Source organism: Anas platyrhynchos, chromosome 11 (assembly GCF_047663525.1).
Source record: "Anas platyrhynchos isolate ZD024472 breed Pekin duck chromosome 11, IASCAAS_PekinDuck_T2T, whole genome shotgun sequence".
In the NCBI taxonomy this organism is placed as follows: Eukaryota; Metazoa; Chordata; class Aves; order Anseriformes; family Anatidae; genus Anas; species Anas platyrhynchos.
In genome coordinates this window covers 23,940,653-23,952,879 of record NC_092597.1, presented here as the reverse complement: position 1 = coordinate 23,952,879, position 12,227 = coordinate 23,940,653, and the positions used below count along the sequence as shown (strand labels likewise).

General features: G+C 57.6%; 1 protein-coding gene across 1 annotated transcript; it reads right to left on the bottom strand.

Annotated features, from left to right (window-relative positions):
- Nucleotides 1–296: 296 nt before the first annotated feature.
- On the bottom strand, nt 297–9,993 carry PAQR5 (progestin and adipoQ receptor family member 5). Its single transcript, XM_038184882.2, has 10 exons — nt 9,601–9,993; nt 9,138–9,438; nt 7,064–7,116; nt 6,642–6,812; nt 6,345–6,472; nt 6,071–6,276; nt 5,663–5,789; nt 2,863–2,959; nt 2,381–2,522; nt 297–2,229 (listed from the first exon to the last, which is right to left on the bottom strand). Exons 4-10 carry the CDS (start codon nt 6,690–6,692, stop codon nt 1,982–1,984), a joined length of 999 nt encoding a protein of 332 aa, XP_038040810.2. The 5' UTR covers nt 6,693–6,812; nt 7,064–7,116; nt 9,138–9,438; nt 9,601–9,993; the 3' UTR covers nt 297–1,981.
- Between the last annotated feature and the right edge of the window lie 2,234 nt (nt 9,994–12,227).

The window sequence follows — 12,227 nt, the reverse complement described above, 5'->3', positions numbered from 1 at the left end:
AGCCAAAAATCACCCTGAAAACCTTTTCCAGGGAAAGTCATATCACGTACATCGCGTACCTATAGAGTCTGACCCTCCTTCATATCTGCAGCATCTGCACTGTTCATCAGAGCAGTAAAACCTCAGCTGAAGAGCAGCGTAGTGATGCTCTTAGCTTTGTTCCTAGTGGTAACAGTGGTGTCTGTGGCTTCGGGCCGGCGTGCAGCTGGTGCAAGGCCCCGGTAGAGCGGGGTTTGCACAATGTACAGGGAGTGCAGCCGCAACAGAACAGCATGTTCCAACAGATAAATGTCCTGTATTGTTTACAACTCGACACAAAGCTTTTATTTCTTGATGTGAATAAAATGAAGTACATTGAACAGCTTTTTGAAGGCCTGTCGCCAACTGAATAAGAAATCTGGCTTGGCTACGCTGCTCCAAGATCAAACCACACTCACTCATTTGTTGTTTAAGGTGTGCACTGGGCAGAGGGTCCGTGCAAAGGGCTGCAGGATCTGGAGGGATTACGGCAGTATAAAATGTAGTGCTATATTTTCAGTGTAGTTTTCCTGCAAATAAGTTCACCTCAAGAGCACCAGAGAGCTTCCCAAATTCAGAAGTTAAACAAACAACTAAGAAAAAAAAATTAGAATAATTCATGTAAAGTTTACAGAGCTTAAATCACGTCTTGCAGATAGAGCCAGATTCCTTTCCAGTTACACATATACACAAGGTAAATAAGCTTTGCAATTATTAGCAATTATCTCTGAAGTGATTATTTTCACAGACAGAAACGGAACTACCCAAATCAGGTCAGAATACATCAGTGCCATAGTTATATTAGTTTCCTCTTTTAATGAAATAAAACTGTTGAATAAACAATTATGTTCCAGTGCTTATAAATATTAATATAAATCTTGGTCAGCTTTCAAAAGAAAGTTTGCTTTCAACAGACTCAGTTGTCCCATAATATCTTTAACGAGCCATTGTGTTGCCACTCAAAAGTGCATCTAGTATACCTTGAGAGAGGTAATTATAGGCGCAACACGTTACACACCCGTATGATTATCAAGGAGCTCGATAACATTCCGTAGCAGTCATCTGCATCACATGCACCTCCTGCAAGGTAGCAGGTAAAACCAACGTGACAGCCTCCTCGGAAACGTCCCCAAAGCCCTCAGGACCTCTCCTGGAGGAGAAGCCATCCCCTTCGGTGGGCTGCTTGTACCGTGGAGCCCAGCCCTGGGGAGCCACAAACACTTTTCTGTGCAAGAGGGACCAGAAGGCAGGGAGGGACAGAGGTGCCCCCAGCCACAGGGTGAGAGCTGAGCTCTTGCATGGAGATTCACTCCCCAGGACTCATCTATAGAAGTTGGACAAAAAGAGCAAATCCCTTGGAGCAACACTTTCCGGATAATTATCAAAAATAGCTATTTCAGTAAAATATAAAGTGTAGGCACGTCCTGGTCTCCCTCAGCCCCACATGGGGTAGGCACTTGGGTTTAGTGCAAGGACTCGGATGGCTGAGTTTTAGCCTCCTGGATGACAGCACCTGCAGGGCGAGGGCCCTGTGCTCAGTGCTCAGGACGCGGCGCACAGCGCGCTCCCTCCCCTGCCATCGGGGTCTGCTTCAGGACCAAGCCAGAGGCAGGGACACTCGTACCCCCCTGCCCGTGCCTCCCCACGTCCTCCATAAGGCAGAACCGATGAATGCCTATTGCTTTGGAAAGTATTAGCACTTATCTCCCTTCTGCAGGAAACGTTAAGATTATTTTAAATATTCCTGGTGGTGAAAGACCAACTTGATTAAAAGCGCTGCGTAATCTGTTCCCAGCTTTAAAGCTCTATGTACAAAAAACAGTGCAATACGTTTCGCTCGCGAGAAACCATAAATAAATATTTTCTCGTGGAGCGAATGCGGATAAACCCCTCGTTCATCCCATCCACCTGCTGTTTAGGCTCTGGCCTGCGGAGCAGCACGGAGGCCACCTAGACCCGAAGCCTAGTGGCCGTGTGGCTTGTCCTTGTGCCCGGGCTCGGGCATGAAGCGGAGGGACGCAGAGCAGAGCCCGATGACGGCCAGGCCGATGGCCATGCAGGTGCCCATGGGCGCCAGGGTCTGCAGGGCGGAGGGCAGCAGCGAGGTGGCCAGCAGCCGCTCGTGGCGCTCGCTCATGTCCAGCATGATGGCTTCCATCTGGAAGTGCGTGCCCAGGATCCCGCACACGTGGAAAACCTGGTGGCTGTGCCCTGCAAGGAAGCCAGAAGACCCTCGAGAAACTCCCCCAGGTTGCACTCAAACACAGCCAGGGGCTCGGCGGCCCTCCTGCACGGTGGGCACTGCCTCCTGGCATCACGTTTCTAAATATTTATTCTGTTTAACGAGCCTGGTGGCACTCACCGATGTAGTCAAAGTGTCCTGGCGCGAGCCTCTCCGGCAGGTGAGTGGCAAAGATGAAGCAGGTGAGGAAGGCGAAGGCGGTGTGCTTGTAGTGCAGCGCGACCGCGGGCTCGGCGCAGCCCCACACGGCGCACAGGTAGAACTGAGCAGGAGGACAGCAGCGGGGGAAAAAAGGAGAGCAAAATGTTCCCAAACATCCCATCAGCCGCCCCCTGCCCTGTGCCTCCTGTCCCCCCCCACCCCGTGCTGCTGACCCGGTGACTCGCAGCCTTCAAAGAATGCCGCACTTTGACCGGCGCAGGAAAAAATAACCAAATCTCTTTTCCTGCAGGAGTTTGTTTTCCCTTTTTTTTTAAATAAATAAAGGTTGAGCTATTTTCCCGAGCGTTCTCAGAGCGAGACGAAGCGGCTGATCTTTCCAACCCTGGAGCAAGGAGAGGTGCGGGTGCCGGGAACGCCGCCCGCAGGAGCGCTCTACCTACCCTGTAGAAGAGGGGAATGCTGTCGAAGAGGTAGGGGTAGACGAAGGCCAGGGTGCGGGACACCTTGCTGAGCCGCGGCCGCTCCACCTCCAGGAACCTGCGGGAGAGCAGAGCAGACATCTCGCACCACACAGCAGGGCAGAACCGGCGCTGTTTGTCCCTGTTCCCCTTCCCAACCTGATTTACAGCGGGGCGCACGGTGCCCGGACCTTTTTATTAAAAAATCACAAACCAGAGGGAAGCGACCTCCCTGCCTGCCTGCCTCCACCTGGAGATATTTTTTAGGATGCGCCAGGGAGCAGCTTGGAAAAAACATCATTTTTGCACCATCTTTTCGTGCCTGATTTTGCTTCTTTTAGCACCGCTCGTGCCCTGTTGCCCACCAGGAGCTGGGAACAGGGCTTGGTGTTAAACACCTCCTGCCCCTGCCGTTTCCAGCTGAGTTTTTACTCTCAGTTTTTAATCCAAGCTGTCAGGGGGCAACAATCGCAAGAACAAACCCGCTTTGCTTTGGAAGGCATCGCGGGTTCTGCAGCGTTCTGGCTGCATTTGGGGGGGGGATTGCTAATGAAGCTGTGCTGCAGCGTGTGGCTGAGGTGCATGAAATGCCTGTGCTGCTTCTTTTTTACATCCCGAGGAGACTTTGCAAGCGTCGTTTCAGAGAATGCACGGAGAAAGTTACTGAAACCAGAAAGTAAATTAATTTGCAGTCACTTTTTTATGAAATCCCGGGTATAATGGAGCAAGAAGCCTGTTGGTTATATTCATGGCATGCATGAGGAGGAATGCATACGTCTGGACGGGGAATAATATTCTGCATTGTGTGCCACAGGAAATTAATGCTGCTGAAATGCTGGAATAGCTGAAATGGTGAAATAACTGAAGACCTAGATCCCCCACAAAAAAACATTATTAAAACCAGAGGAAGGGCAGCGGAGTCGCAAGCCAGGTGCCGAGTCCCCAGCCTGCTCTCGCCACCTGAGGAGCAGAACTTGGATGCAACAGGGACACCAGATCCTATCAGTATGACCCCAAAAACATGTGGGAAACCCAGCAAAGACAATCAATGCTCCTCAGCTGCCAGCTTTTATCCCGTTCCTCTCCCTCTTGGCCTTCTGCCACCACTGGTGGCTCGCTCAGCCCTCGGAGGGAGACACCCCACCGGTGCCAAGACGCCTCCTGCTCCATTTCCACCTATTTCTGCTTTACCCCCACCACATTTTCCTGCTGTGGTTTCCCTGCCTGGCACTGCTCTTCTCTCGCCCGTTTCCATGCCCTCTCCTTTGGCCAGGTCCGAGGGGGCCGCGGGTGCCAGCGGAGCCCCCGGGGCACAGGGCCAGGCGCCGGGGGGACACTGCCCCATTGAGCCAGCACGGGGTGGCTCAGGCGGGCTCTGTTCTCCCCATGAAAAGCCCATACAGGTTTTTCTGCTTCCCTGCACGAGTCGGCGGGGAAATGCCAAGCCCACAGGCATGAAAGGAACCTTTTGTGGGGCTGCTCATCCCGCAGGGCGGGGGACGCGGGCGGGCGTTCGTCTTGCAAAGGGCAGGCACCCTCATCTCGCTCCATCTGCGTGGGTTTCCCCACTCGGGGACACCGTGTTCCTAGGGCAGAGCTTAGGGGCTCCATTTCGGGTCTGTTCCCTGCTGACGCCCTGCTTCAGGGTATCCCAGCACTGCCCCAGCAGCCTTTTGCTGATTTTCGAGCTAATATTTTAACAGATTTTCTATAATAAAAATTACCCGGTCCCTACGAGCTGCAATTCTGTCACGTACCAATAACTGCGTGGTTTAGACAGAGCTGTACTTAAAGTTTTGGAGCTGGAAGATGCTGACAATTACATTTGCGGATGAAGAATTAAAATAAATCCTGGTTAATCTGGAGCTGATCTCAGGTTGCTGATATTTCCTGGTGGTAAGCACCAGGGTTAGCACATGGTCAGCGGGCTTCCTTTGCTAAGCCCCTCTAATGAGACCATTAAGAGAGGCGCAAAAATAAAGAGGGGGGAAAGAGAAGGAGAAAGAAACGAGGACAAAGCACCCAGCCTCAGCTGGCACGATCCACAACGCCACCCAGGAGCCACCCTTGGTTTTGGGGTATTGCTCAGTACTAGCCCCAAGTGTAACCCGCAGCCCAAAGGGGAGCAAATCCTCCTGCTCCCAGCACAACAGCAGCCAAAATCGCCGCACCCCCAGGGAACACCAGCAGGCACGAGGGCTTTGCACGCCCAGCCTGCAAGGAGGTGCCGACCGTGAAGGAACCGGAACCAAAATGCAGCCGGGGACCTCGCACAGCCAGCACAGCTGGAAACCATCGGAGTACTTTAAATATTTTTTAAGAGTTATTCAAAACAAATTGTCCAGGGAGGCTCAGGAGCAAAATACCACCCACGTAACGCTGCCCGGGCTTCAAAAATAATGCAGCTGGCTGCGGGAGGTTGAGGTTCCTCCTCTGCAGGTCGGAGACACGCGGAGCTCATCCTCAAAATTCAGCCCGTGTTCAGAGCCCACCTGCTGCAGGTGATGGCAGAGAACAAACGGTGGCAGCCCAAGGATGGCTGGAGCTGTGCCTCCTCCTGCCACCCCACGAAAACACCTTTGGAACTTCCCAAAATTAAAGCTGCTCCGGTTGTTTTCATTTCTGTTTGCCAACAACACGGAGCCAAAATCCTCTTCTTCCCCTTCCTGAGCGCAAGGCTCGAGTGGTTACAACAGAGCCAGCAGTTCAAAAGCTTCATTAACAGCACTAATTAATGATTCTGCTGTAGCTTTGGCGGCAGGTGAAGGAGAAGGCACCGTACCTGGAGTAGCAGGACAGGCTGGTGCTCACCACGGTGTTGAACACGGCGATGGGGACGTAGCAGTGGTGGAAGGTGCTGCTGAGCCACTCGTCCGGGAAAACGTACGCTGAATACGCCAGCGCAGAGCCTGGAAAGGGAAAACGTGCCCAGCGGGGTGCTGCTGCTGCTCGCCCTGCTCCCACAGGTTACCGGCTTCCCTGCCATCATTTATCTTTTATATTGTTTATTTTTTCCTTTATTCTATCTGCCTGGAGCACCGCAGAGAGCCACACCATCAGGCTTCACCTGGCACCAAGCCCCAAACCCCATTTCTTTGGCTTTTGGGCCAGAAGTGCTCTCCAAAACCACCCTCTCCCCACCGAAATCCTCCCGGGCTCGCTGCCCTGGGGCGTCACCAGCCGCCCTTACCCAAGCTGTACATGCTGAGCGCCGCGTAATCGAAGAAGTAGCAGATGTGCCTGGCACGGGTGGACATGGGGCTGAAGGTGTGGGCGCAGCTGGAGGCCAGGGGGTAGATGCAGCAGGTCAGCAGGTAGGCGAGGAGAGGCCACGAGTGGGGGTCCTCAGGGCCCCCCGGCCCCCGCAGCCGCCCCACCAGGGTCCACACGAAGTACCTGGGGGTGGAGGCGGTGAGCATCGTGCCCGGCGCGTCCCCTCCCCGACTTCCCCTGGTGGCACCTACCAGGCGGGCACGAAATGGGTCCAGATGTTGAGCGTTTCGTTGGTCATTTGGAAGACGCTGAGGAGGCAGTCGGCTGCCGAGCTCCGCGGAGGGCGGTACCCGCAGAGGATGCCCTGCTCCTGGTAGCCCTGCGAGGCGAGGAGAGGTGTTGAGTCCTCCCCAAGGAGCAGGATGGGCAGCCAAGGTGCCACGGCTCAGGATCCGGGACCTGCAGCCACCCTGGCAGGCTGCTGCCACTTGTCACCTCCCCAAATCCCACCCAGCCCCGGGTTTAGGGGCGAGGGGCTCTGCTCTGACCTTAGGCACTTGGTTGATGCTGAGCAGCCGGGGTAACTTGAGGCTCAGCATCGTGCGGTGGGGACGGTGGATCCAAGGGATGACGGCGGCTCGGCGTCCTTGGGGACGAGCCCCGGCGGTGCCTCACACCCTGCCTGGGCACATCGCTGCCTGGCCAGGCACCGCGTGGCACTGGGGAGGAAAAAGGATAAGGATGTGGCTGCCCCGTGAGGGACAAGGTGATGTCCTTGTGCTCAGCGGGTGGCCTGGGGGACACAAGTGTTCACAGGAATGTGGTCCCAAAGGGGACAGGGCAGGGACAGGTCACCCCGGGGATGTGGAGGGATGTGGGGCCACAGGCAGCGCCCAGGCTGATCCCCCCCACCTGCTCCCCACCGAACACCCCAGGGGCACGGAGCAACCAGGACGTCTCCAGCACTTACCCACTGATGGCCCCGGCAGCGCCGCCGCTCCCTTCTCCGCCTCCACCCCTGGGCTGTGAAATGAAGGTGAAAAAAGGTCCATTTGGGGCAAAGAGCAGCACCGAGGCCCTTCCCCACCCGTGACACTGCCCTTCCCCACCCCCTGGCATTGCCCATCAGCTTCCCCAGCCCACACCCTGCCTCCGTGTGTCCCACGGGCACGGGGGGAACACCGTGGGCCACGTTCAGGGGGTGCCCAGGGAGGGCAGCGGCTGGGAGGTGGTTAACAGAAGGGAAAAAATTAACGAGGCAAGAGAGCAATAAACCAGCCACAGAATAAAGTTGGAAATGCCTTGAGTTAAAGATTAGACTTCGATCAGGACCTTCTCCTCGGCTGCTGCAGTGCCAGCAGTGCCCCAAAGCAGCCCACCTGTCCCCCGGTGTCCCCAGCAGCTCCTCGCCCCGCGCAGCCCCCAGGAACCCCCAGGGGCTCGGTGAGTCCGGGCTCTTGCTGCTTATTTGCATTCCCCACCAGTAAAGGCCGGTCTGGCACAGAGCTCTGCCTGTTCCTGTCCCCGTGGCACGTCTGATATAAACACAAATGAGGGCGACAATGGGACGGAACAAAAATACTTTCTCTTATCTGGGTGAAGGCGCGGGAGCCGTGCGAGCTATGTGGCGAGGTCGGTGCCCAGGCACGCCGCGGCTCTGAGGACCAGCGGGGTGCAAACTGGGGGACAAGGACAAGGAAAGGGACAGGGACAGGGACAGGGACAGGGGTACCCAAAGCATCTGCACCCCAAATGTAAGGAGAAGCCCAGTGGCGGCACACCAGAGGTTGGGAGATGAGCGCAAGGTGCCCGAGAGCCTTCCCCTCAGCGCACGGGGCAGCAGCCACCACGCTCACAAGTTCTCCAAGCTGGGAGCAGCACGGGGTGCTGCAGACAGGCCTGCGGGGTGACAGTGACCTTGGCAAACCGAGGAAGTGATGGAGGAACACAGGTCCCTGGGATGGGGACTTGGCCTCTGGCAGCCGGGCTGCTCCCCGCTGTCCCCGTGGGGGCCCTCGCCCTCCGCCCGCGGTTCCCGTGCCAGCCCCAGCCACGAGCCTGTGTTTTTAAGAGCAAAATGAGTCACCCGAATGCAGGCTGCATGAGCAGCCCGGGCACACCCTGCAGTCCCATTTCTTCCTGCTGCCTGGGCTGGCGGTTTTCGACGTGGGCAGCATCGCCCCTGCGGTGTGGGCAGGGGCACGGCAGCGGCTGGCGGGATGGCCACGCGTCGAGCCGCGACCTCTGCGAGTGGCAGCTTTCCAAGCAGCGGGTTACAAACCCTGGAGGCTCACCCAGCTCGCTGCAAACACACCCTCCTCCTCCTCCTCCTCCTCCTCCTCCTCCTTCTTGTCTTCCTCCTGCTCCTCCTCCTCGTCCCCACGGCCACGCACGAGCCCCGTACCCGTCCCTGTCACCGCATCCACTCCACGTGCGCGTGAGCCCAGAGCCCCGCAGGATGCAGCCGTGTATTTCAGTGGAGGGAAACATATTTTAGCTGTTAATTATTAACTTTTACGGCTTTCTTATGGCTGCACAGGAGAGGGACCGGTTGAGCTGTAAAACAAGAGCCAGGGCTCCTTGGGGTGCTGCTCCCCGGGGTGAGCATCGCGGGATGTGCTGCTGCTGCCAGGTGTCGGCTGCTCCGGCACAGAGACAAGCGAGCAAGTTCAAGTACTCACACAAGCTCAAGGCTGCCCCAAACTCAGGCACGTGCGTGAGCTCCTTGCAGCCCTGGCACTCCCATCCCTCCTCGTCCTGCCCGTGAAACATTTTGGGATGCAACTTGCAGGAACAGCAGCCACGAGTAGCAGCAACGGGGCGCCTCCCCGGCGGCACCACCGCTCGCCGCTCCTTCCCACCTCCAGCCGCCTGCGGCACACGTGGAACACTCCCGGCCACCCCGCACACCCCACATCGCACCAACCCCGGCTTCCCCCGGCTGGAAACCCCCCACGGCCTGAGCACAGGAGCGCAGAGGACAGCAAGGAGCTGCCAAAAGCTGCTGGAGGCAGGGAAAGAGGAGCGAGCGTGCCCGTACTTACGGCGCTGCTGCCGGCAGCGGGCTGGGCGCTGTGCGAGCGCTGGAGCTGTTACTCATCTGTGTACAAACACAGCCCGCATGGCTGGGCCGGGGCTGGGCAGGCTTGCAGCGAGGGAGGCGAGGCAGGAAGGGCCGGGGAGCTCTGCCAAGAGCCGGGCTCGCAGCAGGCACCAGCGGGACGGGGATGGGGCCGGGAGGGTCCCACCCGGGGATGGTCCCCGCTGGGCGCAGGGAAGGACGTGCGGAGGTCAGCCCGGCCGGCTGCGCGCCGCGATTAGGAGCGAATTAATTCTGGCTCGTGTCTTGGTGGAACAGGAAAAAAAAAAAAAAAGAAAAAAAAAAGAGAGAAACAACAAAACAAAACCGGAAATTGCTGCGGCCAAACTCTGTCGGATTGCGCTCTGGATCGGCTTCAGTGAGGCAGTGAGGAAGCAGAATAAGGGCAGGAAAAAATATTAACTCACAGGCTTCTCCGTGCATCTTCGGCTCCCAGGGCCCTTTAGCACCGGAAAACACCAGAAACTTGCTTAACTGTCTCCAGGGAGACTGCAAAAGTTGAAACCGTCACGGGGATGGGGAGGGAGGTGCTACCAAGGAGAGGATCCTCGGCCCACGCCGCAGCGTCGCTGCCCTGACGGCTCCGTCCCCGCGCTGCTCCCACAGCCACACACAAAACCCGGCGCATTTCCCCTTCCCCTCCACAAAACCTCTTTTTTTTTGCTGTGTCCCGGGCAGCCGTGAGCGATGTTTCAGTGGCTGAGCAGAGGGTGGGTTGAGGGCTGTGAATCGGTGCCGAGCGCTGCGTGGCCATTACTGGAAGCAGCCGGCAGAACCGCATCCAGGCGGAGCGCATCCCTCTGAGAGCCCAGGGAGAAGGGCTAATGGGGGGTTAAATCGGGTCGTCGGGAACCAGCCCTGCCCAACCTGGGCAAGGATTTCCTCCCGTGGAGGTGAGGCTGTGCCGGCAGAAACCGGCACTGGGGAGCTGGACCTACACGGCTCTGGGTTTCGGAGCCCCCTTTCACTCAGATTAACAACATGATGCCATCCCCAAACAGCGCAGGGAAGGTTTCATCACAGCGCAGCGCTGAGGAGAGGCTGGAGTGGGGACAGCAAAGCCCACGCGATGTTTTTCCACCCTTGCTGGCGAAGCAGCACAACGTTTGGATTTGCTTTGGGAGCACAGAGAGGATGTGGCCGTGGCCGGGCTGGGCGCAGGCACGTCTGCCTCCAGCTGTGGAGCCCCCGGGGGACACCAGGACCACGGTCCCCAAGGGGCCCAGCACAGCCCCGTGTCCTCCTCCCAATTTTGGCATTTAGTGTGTGTTTTAAACCATTTCCTGTGCTTCTGCCTCTTTTCTCCTCCAAACCATTTCCTGGATGTTTCTCCGAGGCATCCCCAGCCCCCTGGGACCCCGCGCCCACGCCGCCTTCAGGGGCAGCCCGTGGGGTACACAGGGGTCGGGACACCTCGGGGGGAGATGCTCTCACCTCACAGTGCCCCCGTACTCCCCAGGTGCCCCAAAACAGCTTCTCCTGGGTGGCACCGTGCTGCCCAGCGAGGACCGAGGTGAACATTTCCTCTACTCACCCCCTGCCTGCCCGGGGCTGAGCCGCAGCCACTCAAATCAGCCGGAAAGGATGAAGTCCGCTGCTGCGCTGTGAGAAACCCGGGGAAAAACCTGAAAACGACTCCTGGCTGTTCTCATACAGTCGCCGACACGAACCTATTAAACCATCCAGTCCGGTGCTCTGCTCATTAATGCTGGCAGCGAGGAGCTGCTCACTGCCAGCCCCTCCACCTCGCTCTGCCAGGGAAGGTTTCGGTCGGGAACTTTGACCCCGCGCCGGGCAGCGCGCACCCGCACGGCGATGGCACCGGCCCCGCCGGCTCCCTGCTCCCCAGCCCCACAGGATTTCGGTCCCAGCCCAGCCTCGTGGTCCCAAATCCAGTGGGTTTAGCCCCGCCGTGCTCAGCAGGGCTGTGGCAACACGGCGAAGCCTTGCGGCAACTGGTGCGGCCAGTTGGAAACCAGTGGAAACTTCCCAGCCGTAAAAGGTGTTTTACGAGTTTCGGGCAGAACCCGGCTGTAATTTTTTTTGCAGCTAGATAGGAACGGAGCTGGAACACAACCGAGCTAGCAGGGCGGGCTGGGGATCTGGAGAAGAGCCGTGAGCACAAATCAGCTCCTGCTTTGCCCTGGTCCTGGGGTCAGAGCAGCAGGAAAAGGCATTTGCAGGGGGAAAGTTGCAGGATTCACGTCGTGGAGGCCACAGAGATGGGATGGGGATGGGGATGGGATGGGGATGGGTGCGGTGTGGGTGTCCCACCGGGGTTGCAGCAGGCACGTGGGGTGCACCCAAGCTCAGAGGGCAGTGCTCAGGTTCCCATCAGCTCCCAGCTGTGGGGTGGAGGCAGGCGGCAGCAGCACAGAGGTGACTTTTAGCAGCCCATGGGACCGCGGGGCACGCCGTGTGTTTGCAGAGCTGTGGTCACACATCCGCTGCCCAGACGTGACTCAGCTGGGAGCTGGGGGTCACATTCAGACCCATGTCACATTTTTTTTCCCCTATTATTTTATTTAAATTAATTGGAGGGTTTGGACGTGGCCTTTTTCCAATTTCAGTTGATGGGGCAAAGACCGAGCGTGGGAAGGGGTCTCCCCAGCGCTCACAGCTCCCCAAAACCTCCAAGAGAGAGAAAAATGTTCTCGGGGGAGAGCCGAGCATCCCTCACCTGCTCCGAATCACTGCGGCACGGCCGCCGAGCCGCTCATGGTGTGCAAAGGGAGAGCTGGTTAATATTTAATGTAGCCCCGAGCCTGCATGTTTAATTACGCACGTTTAATTCTTCTCCACATCACTCGTGGCCTGCCTCAAGCTCCGCGTCGGGGCTGGATCTTGCCACAGAGGGGTCTGTTCCCAAGGGGCATCCCATCGCAGGCAGCCGAGCAGGATCCTGGCTCACCTTGCTCTGTGCCGGGTGGGGAAAGCCAGGGACAAGGAAAAGGCGAGGACAGCAGAATAAAAAGCGGAGGATTCGGTGGGAAAGCGCTTTGAGAAATCACCCCAAACCTGCCCAGGGCCAGGG

Bases quoted from the DNA above. Each gene is read 5' to 3' on its own strand.
- PAQR5 (XM_038184882.2), bottom strand. From the start codon at position 6,692: ATGCTGAGCCTCAAGTTACCCCGGCTGCTCAGCATCAACCAAGTGCCT. The intron at 5,790-6,070 runs GTAAGGGCGGCT...TTCCCTTTCCAG, and splicing joins GCTCAGCATGTACAGCTTGG to GCTCTGCGCTGGCGTATTCA. The intron at 2,523-2,862 runs GTAGGTAGAGCG...CCTCCTGCTCAG, and splicing joins GCATTCCCCTCTTCTACAGG to TTCTACCTGTGCGCCGTGTG.